The sequence below is a fragment of the Ischnura elegans genome, chromosome 10 (genome assembly GCF_921293095.1).
Source record: "Ischnura elegans chromosome 10, ioIscEleg1.1, whole genome shotgun sequence".
Lineage (NCBI taxonomy): Eukaryota > Metazoa > Arthropoda > Insecta > Odonata > Coenagrionidae > Ischnura > Ischnura elegans.
In genome coordinates this window covers 44908954-44927588 of record NC_060255.1, presented here as the reverse complement: position 1 = coordinate 44927588, position 18635 = coordinate 44908954, and the positions used below count along the sequence as shown (strand labels likewise).

The 18635-nt window shown below is 42.5% G+C and overlaps 1 protein-coding gene across 3 annotated transcripts in view; it reads left to right on the top strand.

The window, feature by feature from the left end:
* Positions 1 to 18635, top strand: part of LOC124167352 (sprouty-related, EVH1 domain-containing protein 2) — a 157974-nt gene that overhangs the window by 72093 nt on the left and 67246 nt on the right. For all 3 annotated transcript variants that reach the window (XM_046545356.1, XM_046545354.1, XM_046545355.1), the window contains one exon: positions 933 to 1290. In XM_046545356.1, coding sequence (XP_046401312.1) covers positions 933 to 1290 — 358 coding nt within the window. The remainder of the gene's footprint in view (positions 1 to 932; positions 1291 to 18635) is intronic.

Below are 18635 nucleotides of genomic sequence, written 5' to 3'. Positions count from 1 at the left end.
AAAGATGATATTCCAGACTTTAATGTAAAACTCCACTACCGACCATGGTTTCGACATTAATGTCATTATCAAGGTCACATAGACGGGTGAAAATAATATGGATTTGCGTACCAAGTGTCTCCTTCTACTAGATAAATATTACATTGGTGATAGAGAACATAACTATTTCTGTTTTGTTTTAACTTTCGACCATTTCGTTATTTATGATCGCAACACTTCGTGTTTTATATCATTCTTCTTAGCTTTTTTTAGTAAGTACTTTACAAATATGCTATTTAGATTGGGATATTATGAGAAAGTAAAATAAAAGTCAATAATTCTATTAGAGGTTCTAGTTGCCTTCGTCGGGGGAGGAAAGGGACGGTCCCGTACAGTTTTTTTTTGTCGGTCCGTTCCTCCCCTCCTTTGCGCGCGGCTCGGGTACCTCGCGGGCCCGTGCGCCAACTTACGGTACACACACTATACATATACATACACAATCATCATCATCAAAAAGGAGGACATGTCCGGATTAATTCGGACATCTGGTCACCCTAGTCCCATCCTAGATTGAACCTCAAAAGAGTTATTAACTCTGCAGCGAATGCGTTTAAATAACTATGTCATGAATGAGCTCCTCATAATAAAATGCAATGAATGATGTCAGCAATCAGGGTTTATTCTGGGATCAACCGCCTGAATGTCTATGCCTATAGAGGGGCATATCTGTATATGCATGTAAATGATCGATGGGTTATTCCAAACAAAGGGCGCACCCTGGATCAAAACTAGAAGGTGGCAAGCCGTGGTCGTTCAAGTTGTAGCACTGAAAAGGTTAAGAAAACCAAAATCTCAAGAAAATTATGACACGGCTTTATTATTTATATATTGGTGATTTTGCGCACAATTTACTATCGTGCCGTGTCTAATTGTGTTTTTCTCCGTCTTTGCAGTGGGAATTACTTGGTTCGTGTGCGGGCGCAGGTGATGATTCGCGACGACAGCACGGGTGGATGGGTCCCAATGGGCGTGGGAGGCCTCTCCAACGTGTCTGTCCGCAAGAGGGCCCTGGGCTCTTCGTCGCTGCTGCGGGATGCGGCGCCTCCGCCGCCCGCCGCACCCGCGCCCCCTCCTCCCGCCCCGCCGCCGCACCACCACCATCACCACTCGCACTACCGGCACCAGTACCCGCACCACCTGCACGGCGGCACCCCCGCGCCCCCCGGCCGCGACGAGCACGTTACCTCGGGCGTGGTCGGGGCCGCCAAGTACGAGTACCTCATCTACGGGAAGCGCATCTCGGACCAATCGGTGAGTGATGACCGCCTTCTGTGACCCCAGTACCTCCTTAACCCCTTCTACTTCGATTTATTTTCTGAACACGGTACTCCTATCCTCTATGTAATTTTTCTGTTCTTCTTTTTATATCGAATGGTAGGTAATGAAGTGATATAATTTTAGCTTGCAGTCAACGTTGAACAGTTGAACTAAAAGTGACCATTATTTAGCATTGCAAAGTGTCTAGTAAAATACATCGAGTAGTAGAAAGTCAAGATTTTTAGGGTGTATTTTGAGGTGAAAAAACGCCCTACTGTCCTCGTAACGACCTCGTACAGTCCGGCCGCCGAGAGTTGTCCGATGATCGGCAGAGGAGTATTGTTCTGGGTAGGGGGTAATGTTGCCAGGTACGAAAGGGAAACGCCCACATCACATGTAAACAAAAGGGTTCCCTGAAGAAAGGAGCCGGAAGGGACGAAGAGCGTGAAGGGCCCAAAGGAAGAATCCCATGTTTTGGTGATTCGAAGAAAGGCCTTCGGTGATTCAGGCTAATTATTGTGGTTCATATGCATGTGACAACGTTGTATGACTGGGCGAGGGTGTGAAGTGCGTTTGGAGGGACAGCGATTGACTGCAAACCATGTTGGCGCGGGGTTCTCCGCCCCTCCTTTTAAAGTGCCGTCGGACAACTCTCGGCGACTGGACTGTATAAAATCGTTTTATTACTTCCAATGCATCCTATTTCTTGAAATATGACTTCGTTATGTACATTACGGATGTTTTAACATTGGTGAAATTTGTGGGTAAACTCTTTTTTGTGATTACCACCGCTTTAATTTTTCCATATTGGCCAACCTCCGCGTTTAGGTGTCCATAAGTGACGACGGTTTCTCCAGCCATCCTGCTGGCGTCTTCAGGTCAGAAGTAGCGATGCATAAAATACTTCTGACCTGAAGACGCCAGCAGGATGGCTGGAGAAACTGTCGTCACTTATGGACATCTAAACGCGGAGGAACGCCCGGAAGCCAAGACTCATATGAAGAAACGCCGCGGAAACCTCAGATCATATTGGCCAACGTTTCAAGCTCCGACTCGGGGCTCATACTCGGGTTTTAGCCCTCGGGTTTCATTCGCCGGGAAAGCAGCAAATCAAAATGTTAAACTTACAAAATATTTGTATTGTTTCCCTAAATAGTGCTAAAATTATGAAAATCTTATGACGAGCTACACCCGTCATTATGCGATTTAGCATCGAAAGTTCATGACGACCCAGACTAGTCATTGAAGGTTAAACAGATATATTTTAAGGCTGTTTTAGTCGGCTCACGTAAAATCCATCCCGTTGCGAAAGTTGGAACTGCATTAATTTCTCATTATGGTTTGCAATTGAGCGAATGCGCGAACGAAATAAGAACAGAGGCTAGGTGCATAAAATTACTGACGGGCGTTTTTTCACTTCAAAATACACCCTAAAAATCTTGACTTTCTACTAATTTTTGCTGCGTAATACTGGTTTCTATGTTTGGGCGAAATAGTTTCTGAAACTCTGGTGTGTTGATTTATGCTACAAACCTATTTCCCCCTCTCCCCTAGTGCTTGGGAGTCCTCTCCGCGAAGTTTATCCATCTCTTTCCTTGTTGTGGAGTTGGTGTATTGGAGACAGTTGACTATTATACCTCTGGGCGAGTGCTGGACGCGAGCGCCACCTTGCAATACCACCTGCCCCCTTCCCCCAACCACTGCAACCCTCTCCCCCCATCCACACGCCGTGTGTCCTCCTCCCTTGGCTTTCATTCATGCACCGCATTTCGCCCTTTCCCTTCCCCTCCGCTGCCCCCACCCTCCCTCTCCCTCCATCCACACCGCGGTATCTCTTCAGCAGCTTCCCCTCCTCTCCCGCTGAAAACCCCTTCCCCTACCTCTAGTGACCGACTTCCATCCGCCCTCCTGTGTGTGACGAGTGCAGCAGAGCGCTAGGAAGTAGTTCGGAAATGGAGCTTCCACCGAAAAAAGATGTGCACGTCATCATCGTGATCAACCAAGATCATTGTAACATGTGGGAAACTTATTTATAATAAAGGCACCCGTTATAATTTACTTTTAAATGAGTAATATAAATGTGACTATGTAGGTTTCCGCCGTGTCGAGGTTCCAAAATCTTCATTCTTTGGGTGCTACCTACCGCGTCGGTTGTTTGTTGATGACAACAGTTTCGCTGGCGCTGCTGCCAGCGTCTTCAGGTCTGTTCAAGTTCTTCGACCTGAAGACGCTGGCAACAGTGCCAGCGAAACTGTTGTCATCAACAGACAACCGACGCGGTAGCACCGAAAGAACGGAGATTTTGGTGTAATATAAATGGTGAAATCTGACTGCCTGCAGCGGCGAAGCCCTCGCGCATCAAGAGCAGCACTGCTGTAATCGAATGAGACGTTAAGCTGTGTTACCTTTGGCGCCTTTCATTAAGAGCAGGCTAAGTCCGACGCTGGGTTTCTCCTTCTTTCCCTCAAGGATGACCTTAGCTGTCGGTCGGATCCTCCCGTTACCATAGGGTGTCTTTATTATTATTGGTAATGCACTGACTTCAACGACGTAACTCTGCATTATAATTACATAATCTTCTCCGTCATCACCGGTTAACAATCCTAAGAGTGGTTTAATGCATCTCTTCACTCAATTCTCATATCAGCCAATCTTTTCGCATCTTCATGGCAATCTCCCCAGTAAAATATTCTGGGGGTAAAATAGTCCCCCAATCGGATCTCTGGGTGGGGACTACTGGGAAGGATACATCCGTCATTGGAGCTAAAATCTTAAGGTTTGAATCGTGCTGTCAAAAGCTTCTTAGCACATTCGATCTTTTAGTAGCTATGTTAGCTTCTTAGTACCGACGGACTGAAGTGGAAGGTAATCTTTCTATACGCATTTTTCTCTTTCCTATCATAAATATTTCTTTTTTCTTTGGTTTCGGTTGATGTTGTTGAATACGTATGCATAGACATATAAAAGGGTTTGTGGGCCAATATTCAGTGTAGACGGCACCTAGATTAATACCCGTCACTTACACTAAACGCCATTTGAAAAATCTGTATTTTCTCCTATCCCTGCTCATTTTACCCCTCGACTTCTAATTCGTGGACGTCCGTGCAAATTCTCAATTAGTTGGAAAACCTCCATGAAATCCAGGCTCCAGAATTTCATCGAGAATTCCTCGCGAATATGCGTCACCTAGCGGACGAAAACCCTTTCGTCACGAGTACAAATTAGCGACGTTCATTGTTTTCTTTGCCTCGAGATGGATGATGCCATTGCTTGACCTTAGAAGGGAATAAAACGAGACCGCCTCATGACTTTGGTTACGTGTAAACAGGATGCACGATACTCACGTTGGAGTGAGTAGGCCCAAGGCCTTTAGTTGTACGCGATGCTTAGGTCAGCGCTGAATTCATTTGAAATCAGTAAACCGCATTCCGGTCTCAAATCGAGTCGGTCCTTTCCATTAGGCATTTATCACTCAACTGTATACAGTCGAAAGACCACCCGCAAATGGGATAGCCATATTGATAAGGAGGCATGGAGTTAATTACATGAGGCCTTTAGATGGTACAGTGGGTAAAGCCGATTCTTACCAAATCTCACGCGGCGTAGAGGCTAGTAACTCGTAATATTTTTTCTGCGAGAAACAGTGTAAAATTGCGATATTAGTAATCTTAAATACTAGTATTAGCTATGATAAAATAAATGCGCTTTGTATTTTCCACACTTATTTAAACATTCTTCATCCGGTTTCGACGTTTCTGGTTCGACTGGCAGTTTCGCTTGAAAATGACGCAGTAGAACGCGTCGAAACCGGTTGCAGAATATTGAAATAAGTCTGGAAAGTACAGAGTGCCTTTATTTTAATTTAGAATGCATTACTTCCACAAAGTTAATTCACCCACCAAAAACTTCATAGGTGATAACTAATCTTAAAATTGAACAAATTGTTTTTTAATAAATCCAGCGCAATGAAGCATGGATTAACGTATTTACACTGAAAATACGCATTTTGAACAATCTCACTTGATATTAGAGGGAGGGGGTCGAGCCAAATCTCCCGATATAAGTTGAAAGTGTTCAAAAAGGTCCAAAAATTGCCAAAATCTCCTCACGTATCTAATGGACACCTTATAAGAGTCTCCGGGCATTGGGCTCCGTTTAAATGCATGGGAATTGTATGCTACTTTAAATTTTTTCTAGAGGCCATATAATACAGAATGTATGCTAATTTGTACTATAATTGGGATCTACGTAATAATTTAATCTCTTCAAAAAAGCACCATCCTTACTTGTCAAGTTTGGGCGACTTTTACTATCTAATGAACATAGGAGTGGCAATGCTGGAGTTCCCGGATTAGTTTAGTGATAATTTCAGCTAATACCCTGCGTTGTACACAGCTACCGAAAAAGAAAAAAACATTAATGACATACTTATACCTTATTGGCAATTTTTGGATTCCAAAATGTAATAACTTATTTTCACTAATGTCTCTTATTCTTGCTGTAAGAGTTGTGTTAGTGATCTGTAAGTTATAATTTATTGTTACATTTTTTAATGGTTGTTTTATTTGTTGCGAGGTATAAGCTCCATGATTTTGTGTGATTTTCTGAGATTATCCGTGCCAAAATTTGTGACCTTGTGACACCACAAATCATCCCCATATTTTGGTATGTAATATTATGTTATCGAGTTTTGGAATCTTTTCCAGAGAGAAAATGTAGTTAAATTTCATTTAATTTCCGTAGTAGGATACTACTTCATCGTTTACGCCAGGGGTCTTCAATCTTTTTTAAATGCCAAGGCCTAAAATCGATTTCACATCGTCTGGAGGACCACAATGCTCTTCGTCAATTTACTGCCACATCAATGAAATGTTTAAAATACATATACTTCAATTCTTTGAATATGTTAGAATCATTTATAACAGCCGAGAGACTAAATTCGAGGAAACAGGCAAAAATATCACCCTTAAAATCTCTTTGGTTGTTATGATTCTATTGCAGTGTATTAAGGTGTGGCATCTTGTCTAAACGTATACGATTACGACTTTAGTTGGTAGTGCACAGCAGGTCAGGTGTTGCTAAAGACATTTAAAGGTTAGAATAAAAATGTTACTGTACTTCGTAGTTTGTTGAAATAAATATTCCCGTTTCAAGGTTACTTTAATCATATAAATAGACGTTAGTCTAATTATTTATATTTCAAGAGTGTCAATGCAATAAAGAGTTTTGATTGGAAATATGGATTTTATTGTTTTGGACCTACTTATTAAGGACTTCTTCAATCGAATTTTTTGGATAATTCGAAGTTTTTTACTGGTCCCTTGATGTTCGAATCATCCAAGTTCCACTGTAATTTCAAAGTGCAATAATCTTTATTGGTTAAAAACTTCAATCGATCAAGTCGATGTTTGACATTGTTTGTTTTTTATTAGTGCGTCGATATTTGGTTCGCGATGCAATATTTTCTTTAGCCTATAGGGGCCGCAAGAAATTAGCCGACGGGCCGCGGGTTGAAGACCATTGCTTTACGCGGTGCGTTTAGAAGACTGATGAGTTGAGTTTGATTTTCGGTGACGCGGTTAGCTCCGCGACAGACGGAGTTATCGAGCGAAAGAAACGGTGAATGAACGTAGCTATTTTCGCGATTATCCCTTGGGTGTGATTGCGAAGACCGGCGCATTCCAACGGCATTTATCCTACTCCATACTCGGAGGAGATAAGCCGCCGACGAAAGGAATTTTCGCATCTTAGAAAGCTTACTCAATTCTTTGGCGTGGTTTGAAGTTAGCATCTGGTTGATGACGAGCAGGATCCTTTTAGATTCCTTCCGAGTCGTATCTTTTTTTTACCTCGCTAGCCTATCAAGGTCTCTGATCGAGTAGGAGTAACATTCTTCACGTGTGTAATGACAAACGTGTAGCGAAACCGATTCTATTTCTTGATATGCGTAGGATACGCCAGCGGAAGTTGTGGCTCGATTCCTAGGAAAGGAAATTTTTCCTCCTGGATGAATTGAGCCGGTACGTATGTTCCGATTCTCAGTAACCGTAGCCGCCCCCTTAACATCTTGTGCTCGGGAAAACTTGAGATTTGAGAGCTCAAGAAAATTCAGTTCTTATTTATAGGATACCTGTAGACATTCTTATTTCAGAGTTACCGTGATAGGACAATTCATAGCGAATATATTTTACGCACATTTACTAAAACCATTTCCGTAGCCATGCATCTATTGAATTCACAAAGCAAACAGACTTTTGGTTTTTCAATTCATGTATTTTTTAATTCATGCGTATTATAGGTATTCGAGCCGACGTTAGCATCATTTTCACGGCATAAGCGTAATTTGACTCTATTTAAATCATTCAGTTGCTAATGACTCGAAAGTGAGTGCTGTGACTAGGCTAAGTTTTATTTTTATCGTATTTGTCATTTTTTATCATGTTGTTGGCCCTCTTTATAACGTCAGTGTTTTTTTTTTTAAACCGCCAAGTATTGCCCAAGGAGCAAGTATAAAACTATAATACTACTGGATCCCATTTAGTTCTGAAGAAGTCACATGTCGATCGAGCCTCAAGCAATTGAAGACTAGCCTTATTAGCCGCAAGAAGTCGGAATTAATTCGATCAATATCTGTAGAGTAGGGATGACATTTCGAAATCATAAACTGTGAATTATCCACCACCGTTTATTGAATTCCTACCGATTTCGACATTTCACTTTCTTTCATTTTTTAGGGCAAACGGGCGGTCAAAAATCGGCGGGATCGTTTATGTAGCACATAGAATAATGTGTGAGATAATTCTTGAGTTTTTGGTGCGGCCTGAATAGTAGGGGAGAAAGAAAGAGTTGAAGGTCAAAGTTGGGAAATAGATTTAATGGAATACTGGGCGCGTTGTAATACAGGAGAAGATTACAATTTCATTTAAATTTTCTTCTCCAAGCCTTCTTTGGTGGAAAATGTTGTAATTTTCGGAAAAATCTGGTCTTTTGGATTTAAAATCTCTAATTTAAATTTTAATGGGAGTTTTTTCAGGTCTAACGTAGCTGTCAAAAATTCAGCGTCAGTTTTAGTGGTACTCTAAGTATAAAATCTTGTATTGATCAAAATCGTGTACTGAGATTAAAAGATGTTATTAGTGTTAAACTCGATTTTTTTCTGTCTAACGTTGTAATTTCTTCATCTTACTGATGAAAGTAAAACAGTAAAATTTTCACAGAATACTTTGTTATGCGACCAGTTTCATGAATGATTCTTCGTCATCAGCCCTGATAAAATTTGTGAAATTTCACTAAAATGGATCACGTACCACGTTCTAGTCATGTAGATGTGGTGTTTGGCGTCAAAATATTTCTCCTTCTGCCTAGGGTTGATGCAGTTGAAATCGGGCGAGGGTGGTCAAATTGAAGACAACAAAATATTCGCCATGGTGAACCCGCGAAACCTGATCCCCAAGTTGGGAGATGACGACGCTAACCGACCTCCATTTTTAAATTATGTATGGAATATTAAACATATCACATGATAAATTACAGCTGAACTATTGGGCCATTCAATGAAACCTCTACCCAATGCGAGAAGTAGTCGGCATTCCGAGTGCTATAAAAAATATGGCATTGAAACAGGCGCAGCAAGGTATGTGGTTTACCCTTGTAAGTTTCACTTTCATTTTTACGATGGAATTGTTGTCAATATCGATTTCAGATCCAACATTGCCCTTTGTCCTAATTTTAAAATTTACTATTTATAATTTAGGTTTCACTATCCCCTGATATGATGATAGAATTGAAGCGGTGGTAAACTCTCGTTGCCGTGGAGACAGGTGGGTCATTTTCGTCCGAATAACGGCTTACTGGCTCTCTTTCTGCCAATCCGTGTTTGTTACGCGGCGCCCACGCCCCTGCAGTCTACCCGTATGGAACTTCACTTGCGCCAGGGCTATCCTCCCACGAATTTTTAATCCAGCCTCATTTCTCACGGAAAACGTTTTCTTCTTTATTTCGATGGGCCTTGACCTGGAGTTTTTTCCGGGTCGGAACCGGAAATGCTTGACGAAATGCAGAGGCCTTGATTCGGTTAGGCACCAGTCTTTCGTTCTCCTTTGTCGTGTATGCACTCCTACGTTCTGCCCACGTCAACGTCGTGCTAAATATAATTCTACATCAGCAAGGCTATTACAGTCTTTTAATAAAACGTAGACGCTCGAGTTACGAATAATCGGTATCGGGAGCTCAAAGCGTAAATAAATATCGCTCAATATTGAATTTACTACTGATACTATACCTGGATTCTCGAAGTACCAGCATTGAGTGCATCGTACAGCACACAACGGTATCAATCGATTTGCAATCGAGCCGTTGGATTCAGAGTTAACAGAGGTTTCCGTTGCTTACACAACTTCCAGTATTTTAGTGGTAAAAACAAATTTTTCCTGCAAACGGTTAATAATGGATCTTGCTTTCTAGATTTAAAATTTTCTGTTTTTGCGAACGAAAACTACGGGAATACCAAGCACTCTATGTTGGGCAACTTGATTACTGGCTCTAAAAACGGGTACATTAGTGTTTAGAAGTAACAGGGTTCCCACTCAACCGTGAAAACCTTAAAACCGTGAATAAGCCGTGAATTTCGTCTACCGTGAAAAAACCTGGAAATAGCCGTGAAATTCGTCATGAAACCTTAAAAACCTCTCAAACTTGATTTTAGATCTACGATTGACGGATCAAAATTAAAATAGGTCAGTCACTCGCAGATACTGTCCACGCATTTATCTGCAAATGTATATTCGAAGCGCAAATATTGGTCCGTGTGTCATGACGACTCAGACCTTAAGGCTGTGATTGGACGACCTTTAACCAAAGTGATCATTAACCCTGGCGAGAAATGAGACACCGCTTCACTTCCCTGTCACCCTCCATTTTCTCACTCACAACCTTTAGCCGGCCCTAAATTTTGCTAACAATAGGCGACGTCATAAGTGCACTTTCATCGCTGCGTTTTGTATTCCCGGCGTTTATCACTTTTGCTGTCTTTTTAGTTACCGTGTGGCCAGTGATTTTTATGAGATCAATATTTCTCCCTAAAATGGCTTATCAAACATACCGTGAATTTCACGCAATTTAGACCGTGAAAACCTGGAAAAAACCGTGAATTTTATAATTTAGTTATAGTGGGAACCCTGATTAAGTAGGAGGAAGTGGCTGAATCAGGAGTATGGTCTTCTTACTTAGAGCCATCTGTTATGGTCTTATACTTACTATCCCACTTATGACAGCCATGTGCGTGAGTAGAAACTGTCGTCATGTAGGATACGAGATTCTGAATACTTTTTTTCCATCCAGGGCTGGTTAGTTTACTGTTAGTCTTGCTGTGCGTGACTATTCTGTTCTGGACTCAAACCCAGAAACAATTTGTTCGGTTAACTCCCCTCTGAAATCCGTTACGACTGAGGTATATCAGGTAGCATACCTACCTGGTCTTGGGAGATCAGTGTTTGAATCTCGGATAGCTCAAATCGACTTCTTTCCGAGCGATTATTCTCCTTCGGTGTCTCAATTACTCGCTCAGCACTTCAATTCGATGAGAAATCGGAGGAGATAGTAGAGTTCACCACGCATTGTTAGAGTAGAGATGGGCGGTTCCTTTACCTGGGAAACCTCGCACCTCCGTGGTTGGTTGTGCCCTAAGTATTAATCTTGGATTTGAGCCGGGTGTTCCACGTTCACTATCCCAACAATCTAAAACTGCGATTCCCTAAAATGTTTATCCATTAGTGGATCGTAAAAAAATTCTCACCGTCTTTAGTAGAGTTTGGGATTTTCGCTCTGAAATTTATTTTATTGGGTATAGGCATGCCTACCTTAGTTCGACAATTTCATTGGACTGAACGTTAGTTGATGAGGTTCTTAAGGAAATTTGCATGTTCCGAAGTTTCCATTAATGTATGACGTGTACTTCGTTTCTCTCGGCACGACCCCCCTTAAGCATTTGTTTTGAATCACGTTGTCGCGGCTGACTCCCCCTTGACGCTGGAGCCTCCAGCCCCCCCTTTTTCCCAGCTGTAGACTCACTCATATCCACACTTCGCACGCTTCCATTCTTCGCCTCCTCCGTCACGGAATGGAGGCTGCATGCCTCCCCTCCCCCGTTCCCTGTACCCTGGAACCCCTTTTTCCCGCGCTTACCCTCTTGCCCTGGCTCTCTCAGGGGCGTCCATTCTCTCCAACGGAAATCCATGGGAGCTGGTGACCTACTTTACCCTCTCTCTGCCTCCCCTCTCTATCTCCTCCTCCCTTGCCTTTTTATCCTCCTCTCTCTTCCTTCCCGTCTTATTCGTTGCCTTGATCGATGTGGCATTACTACGGGCAGGAATCGATCTTTCAGGGCCCAATGTTTGTGCGAGTCGGGAGGAGAGAGACTTTTTATACGTATAGACATAAAGCTTTCCCACCCCTCCTCGGTATGTCCCTCTCCCCTGCCTGCACCTCCCTCTGCGACATTAATGAAAATCGTGCCATATCCTACATTTAGACGGTCCTCTCTCGGTTTCGTCATAGCGTCCTTCTCTGGTTGAAGGTTACGTATCCAGGTTTAGAGGGTGCCAGCAATGTTGTAGTGATAATAATTTATTTAGTGCAGTATGCGTCATCATAATAATATTAATTTATTCAGTATAGTTGTAGAATCACGATTAAAATTGATCGATTGAGTAAGTAATGAGGAAGTGCTAAGTAGAGTAGGAAAAAGTGAAGTCTTCTGAAAACCTTAAGGAGAAGACGGCACAACTTAGTTTTCCAAATTAGGAGGCATGATGGCCTGACTAAAAAAAATCCAAGGACTAATGGAAATGAAGAAGGGCGTGGGACGGCCCCGAATGAGTTACATATGGCAGGTAATACGGGAAAGAGAAGAAATACGCCTCTATGAAAAGGCTAGCGGAGAGGAGAGAAGAATGGAGAGCTGCGTCAAACCAATATTAGGAATTTTTACCAAAGGAGATGATGAGTAGAATCACAAAGGAAACCAAGATATTAGTGTGCAGCAGAAGAGAAGGAGTCGAGAGTAACATTAAAATAGGGAAGCAAAAAATGGTAGTGGTGGATGAGTTCCGTTATTTGGGGAGCAGGATAGCTAGCGGTGAGAGATGAAAGAAAGAAATTATCAACGGAATAGCCCAGGTGAAGGGAGCATTCCACCGAACGAAATATTTACGTACAGCAGGAAATTTTAGAGTAGAAGTAAGGAAACCATTTATCAGAACTTACATTAGTAGAACTTCTTAGTACGTTTCTCTACGGTAGTGAGGCATGGACAATGACAGCAGCGGAGAAATCAAGGGTTATGGTCTCCGAAAAATGGTGCTGCAGTAAAATGATGATGATCAAATAGATATACCGCGGTAGGAATGAGGAAGTCCTGAGAAGAGTAGGAGAGAGGAGAAGCCTCGTGAAAACACAGATATGAAAACGGAACAGCGCAATATGCCATAGCTTGAGACACGATGGCCTGATGAAGACAATCCTATATTGTTCATTTTAGGCCGATCTTAAATGGGGCGAGACTTGGTCCAGTAAGGAAGTCGCCGCCTAACACTGCCCCAGTTATCCATAGGAGCGGTGTCGTGCCTGCCCTCCCCTTAACCCCCTTCATTATCCACCATTTACCTAGTTCAGGGTACCCCATCATGTTAAGTCAGGGAAGCCGATTTCAAAATGGTAACGTCTGACGCGTCTGTGCAATGTAAAAAAATGCATCGTTCTGACACATATGGCGGTGGGAAGAATCTGGACATGGTTAAACAAATAGATGAAGGGGATACTTCGTGGAAATTCTGAAATTGGAACATGGTTAATGAATCATCTTTGTACTTATCCACGTAGATTTTTACAACCGTTAAGATTTAGGGCTGGGGGTTGGAAAAGAGATGGAATTTCCTATAATCCATGTTGCTGGAAAAATGTTGTATATGTAAGAGAGGAGGAAGAGAGGACAATCAATGAGTAGGCGAGAGGCAGGATGTTTTCCTAGGTGAAAGATATTTGTCGGAATAACTGTTAATTTTATCTAAACGCACTGTTTATAGTATGATATTGCTTTATTGAGTTTAAAGGTATATTTTAGTCTTCACTGTATCTTGAATGTTAACGGGTACCGATCGCTTGTTAATTATAAAGTAGTACCAAAGCTCATTTGAGTGAACGAAGGGCTTTTAAATACGATCTGGAATCGTAAATTTCAAATTAGGCACCCCGGCCGCACGCCGCAAAAACTGCGAGGTGACGCAAATTAACTCATTCCCTCGAACAAAGCTCTAGTTCCGGCTCTATGTTTTTGTTGAAACTGTGCGAGGTGACACCCTCTGCCATTCGCCCTCGGTCATTGCGGAATGCTGCGCGGACGTAAACGCTGCGGGGACATCCAGCGCGCGGTGTCGTCGAGCACCGTCCCATGGCAACCGCCCTTCCTCTTTTTTACGTGAACGTCATTAATCCGGGGGAAGGGTTAAGGCCGGGAGAGCACATCCCCCAGAGGCAACGGAGCAAGGGCTCGCGGGGTGGGAGGCGGAAAAACAAAATAAAAAATAGATCCTGAAAGAGGTGGGGAGGCAGGTTGAGGTGGAAGCACGGAAGAGTAAATAAAAAAAACTTTTTTACATTTTATTTTTCCTTTTTTTTTAGTTTTTTTTTTTATCATCCGTGTATGCTAGACTGACGAGTTATGGCTTTAAAGCACTTCTTCTCCCTCTCATTTTTTTATTCCATTAATGAAATATTTCTCTGCCGCGACACGCAAACACCCTTCGCCATTCATGGTCCTTGGGTGAAGGGGGAGGGGAGAAGCAGGTGGGACAGGTTTTGCTGTGGAAGGGAGGTGGGGGGGAGTCCGCCCCTTGCCGTGCCCTGAAAACCCCTCCTCTCTCTTGTGTGGTGAATGCAACGGGGAGACGAGAAAGGGGTAAGAGGGAAAAATCTTCCTCTGAATCTTACTTAGATTGTGGACGCGTTTACCTTTTTCATTTTACTGTTGGTTATGATAGCTTGAAAAATAAATAGCCCATGTTTTTCCGTTTCTCAATCCCTTGCCTTGACCAAGTCTTGGCGAAAAATCGGCAGCTTTTTCCAGAATTCATGGCTTCAACAACATGGGTAACCCTTATAAGAGAAGAAGTAGAACCTAGGTTATTCGTAATTAGATTAAGGTATCTCGGGCGGCCCTCCGGGTTAGGCACTCAATTTCTGTCGACATTTCGATGAAATCTTTTTTATCTTCTTCGAGGCTCATTGATGGCTAGTGCTCAGGTCGCGGGCTTAGATACAATCCGATTAAGATTGTATGTAAGCCCACTTAACGGTCTCAACTGACTCCGATTGTATAGAAGCTCGTCAACCTGATCAACCAGCCCTGAGGGCGATGAAAAAGTATTTCATCGGAGCGGCGGCAGAAATAGATTGGCTAATGCGGAACGAAGCCCGAGAGACATTGAAAGCCGCTATTTGTAATTTCCGTCAAATTTCAAGAATGTCAAATTTCCGTGATCACCTCAAATCCTTTCAGGACATGATGTGATATCACGTCCTTGGCATATACTTTTTATGTTCTTTCATTTTTTCTGCCATATTATCCTCCTATCCCTCCGCGTTGTCACGCTCCGTCACGCTAGAGTCTTCTTTTCCCTCTCTCCTCACGTGTTGTGTGACGTCGCGTCATTCTCATTCAAGAAGCTACTTCTCTCCGTCATGAAAACTCACCCCTGGGGAAACCGTGTTGAGTTTTCTTGCGGTGGAAATTTCTCGTTAAAAACCGCACGCGAGTCGACCCAAGACGTCTCTCATTGTAAAGTGTATGTTTCTTATTTTGTAAATTAAGCGAGTACATCAGAAGAAGGCGAATCTCAGAGCTTCGTTCTTGGGAACGTGTTAATTCGCATAAGCTCGCCGTTTTTTTGGCGTGTGACTGGGGCTCCTAATTTGAAATTTACGATTCCAGATTGTATTTTATTAGAACCGTTATTGTGGCTTTGGAAGCGTATGTCCCATCTAGTGACGTCACCAACTTATGAAAAGTGGGTCACAAATCTAGCGTTTTCGTATTTTGAATTAACGAGTAAATGGCAAAATGGGGAAGTGTTTTCGATCGTGACTTAGCTTAGCCTTATGTGTACCGAATTCTTTTAATTAATCGTGAGTTCGGTTCTTGTTAGTCGATTGATCGATTGTTGGACGATTCCTTCGAATGTGGAAGTTCTATTTAGGGACGGGCGATGAGCAAAGTTTTCCATGTAAACCAACCTTCATCATCATCACTGTCAACAATCCTATGATTGGTTTGATGCAGTTTACCACTCCATTCTACTATCAGTGAATATTTTCATTGCCTTTAATTTAAATATCTATCAAATTCTCCTTACCTACTCCATACAATTTATTCCAGGTCTCTACTTCTCCATAATTGTCATCCAGGTTTTTCTCGAGGATTATTTTCATTAGGTCACCGTGCGTTAAGCTGATGGCCGTGTAAGCTTTTGGCCTTCTTGTTTTGCTAGCCTTCGGATGCCCTTTGGATTTTTCCGAGGCTTCCCTTCTTTCATACTCTCTCCGGCTTCCTCTCTGCGCACTCGGTCGATACAATTTATTTTCATGATTCTTCTGTAGCACCACATTTCGAATATCTCCACCCTTAATTTCTCCGCTGTTTTCATTGTCCATGTCTGACTTTCGTAGAGAAGCGATCTATGAATGTCAGTTTTTATAAATATTTTTTTTCCATGTCTGACTTTCGTAGAGAAGCGATCTATGAATGTCAGTTTTTATAAATATTTTTTTGTTCACGTCAATGTTTAAATTTCCCGCTGTATTGCCTGGTTAATATGGGTAGGGTAATGGGTAAATATCAACTGATAATAAACGCAAAGAAAACCAAGATATTAATATGCAGCAAAAGAGAAGAATTCGAGACTAACATTAAAATAAGGAAGCAATCACTGGTGGAGGTGGGTTAATTCTGTTATTTGGGAAGCAGGATCACTAGTGACGGGAGAAGCAAGAGGAAATTATTAGCAGAATAGCTCAAGCGAAGAGACCATTCCACCAAAAGAGAGACCAGCTTACTACGGGAAACTTAAATATGGAAGTAAGGAAACAATTCATAAGATCCTACATTTGGAGTATGCTTCTCTGCCGAAATGAGGCATGGACAGTGACAGCTGCGGAGAAAGCGAAGATAGAGGCCTTCGAAATGTGGTGCTACAGAAGGATGATGAGGATCAAATGGATCGACCGAGTTAGTCCTAAGAAGAGTAGTAGAGAAGAGAAGCCTGATGAAAACTTAATAAGAAGACGGAACAACCTCATAGGCCATATTTTGAAACATGATGGCCTGATGAAGACAATCGTCGAGGGATTCGAATTGGGGGTCGGAAGAAATTATCATTCTTTATAGTGTAAATTGGATACCCAAGGAGGGGGCAATAGTCCCCTCAGCCCCCCCCCCCCCCCCACAGATCCACCACCGCATGGGGTAAACCTTTGAAACCATGGTCGTGTTTTATTTAAAATTCTGTGGAATGACGAAGTTTCAATTTATTCATTCAAAATGTTCAGCAAATTCCATTAAGTGTTCTCGCCGGAGACCACCAGGTTTTTGAACTAAGTATTTATTTTTGCGGGATACTCTCCTCGCCTGATTTATTCCGCCCAATATTTCTTTCCTGCTTCTCTTCCATAGCTGGCCGGTAGAATACCTTTAATCCATCCTACCTCGAGTGCACCTATATGTTCTGCTCCGACCGTAGTCACTCACTCTTCGTTCTTGCCCCTCCCCCTACTAAGGAAACCCCTCACCTAAACCCCCCCCCCCCCGGTCCCTCCATCCACTTTTAGTCTTTCCCCCTCCTGCCTTCCGGGGTGGTCCGTCCCTCCCTCCCCTCCTAAGTCCCCCGTTCCCGAAATAGTGAAAAACTGATTTGGGCGCTACTTTAAAAATAGGATCGTTGGTAGTTCGGATGCGAGATGAACCTCTGGCCGACGGACGCGACGCCTGCAAGCCGGGGGAACTCCCTCCCTCCTTGTGGCCGCCTGTAACCAACCTCCGCCTCTCTCGTCACATCTCTTCCGCTCGTCGATCGTCGTTTTTTTATTTTCTTCCGTCCGGAGGTGCGTACATGAATGCGACGTGTGTGATGCGCTCGCCAGAAGGCGACCTCATACTGCTGACCCCTCTCCCAAGGACGTTCCGCGGTGAATACACAGTCCAAAGCAAATACTCAATTATCATTATTATTGTTGTTGTTAAGTATTTTGCCGGTCATGGTGGGTTTGAATTGAGCATTTGAGGAACATTCCGGCTGTATCCATTCCCATCTTGGGCTTTCCACTTTAACTCACAACACAGCCTACTCCCTTTCATTCTGAATACAACTCCTAGGGCCGTATTTTAAGACGTTCCTAGAGGAACGACTCTTCCTGTGTGACGCGTTACTAGGGGGAAATCAACCTCCAAGCGTTTTTTAAACGTACCTCCTTCTTAGTAGAATCAACTCCATCTACAAGCTTACCGAATTTCTCCCTACTATTTTGAGCATGGATCAGACCACCCTTCTAAATTGTAGGAACTGTTTCAAGGCCTAATATGGCGGAATGCGTTGTTAACCTCCGGATTTTGTCATTTTTTTCCGGACACATTTTGCAGTATGCGATCAAAATTCCATAAAAATTACGCTTTTTTAACGTGATGATATTTATTTGTTTCATAATATATGCCTGTTATGAGGAAACGTATAAAAAGAACGAAAAAAGCGTTAAGTCTGTAAGTAAACAACCGTTGTTATGAAATGGATGCTGAATTTTCAAGGTATGTGTTGAAAGAGTCGTATATTTATGTTGGACGAATACACTTAAGGGATAGGTAGAATATCATTGAGTACTACTATTCAGAAAGGAATTTCTCCAGAGGTATCGCTTCACAATATGAACCGTAACAGACGTTATTTTACCCTCTGAATGGAGTGAACATTTAAGCAATCGTGTTCTGACGATTCCGTATATGTTAAAACTGCTAATTGCCTTTAGGTTTTATGCCTCCGGGTCATTCCAGGTATGTGGTATTTTTACGCAAGATTTATATTATCGCTTTGATTATGTAACACAGTATTAAATCTCGTTTGTGGCGATCTACCCGGAGTTGCTCAGGGGACGGTGTTGAGAATAATTAAGGTATGATTTCTCCTTAGTTTGGAAATTGTATGAATGAAAATTTTCCATTTGGAGGGGAAGTGTTATAAGGTATTGAGTTCAAAATATTTGGTAACCGTTACAGAGCATCAGTAATGACCTGGTGGCATTGA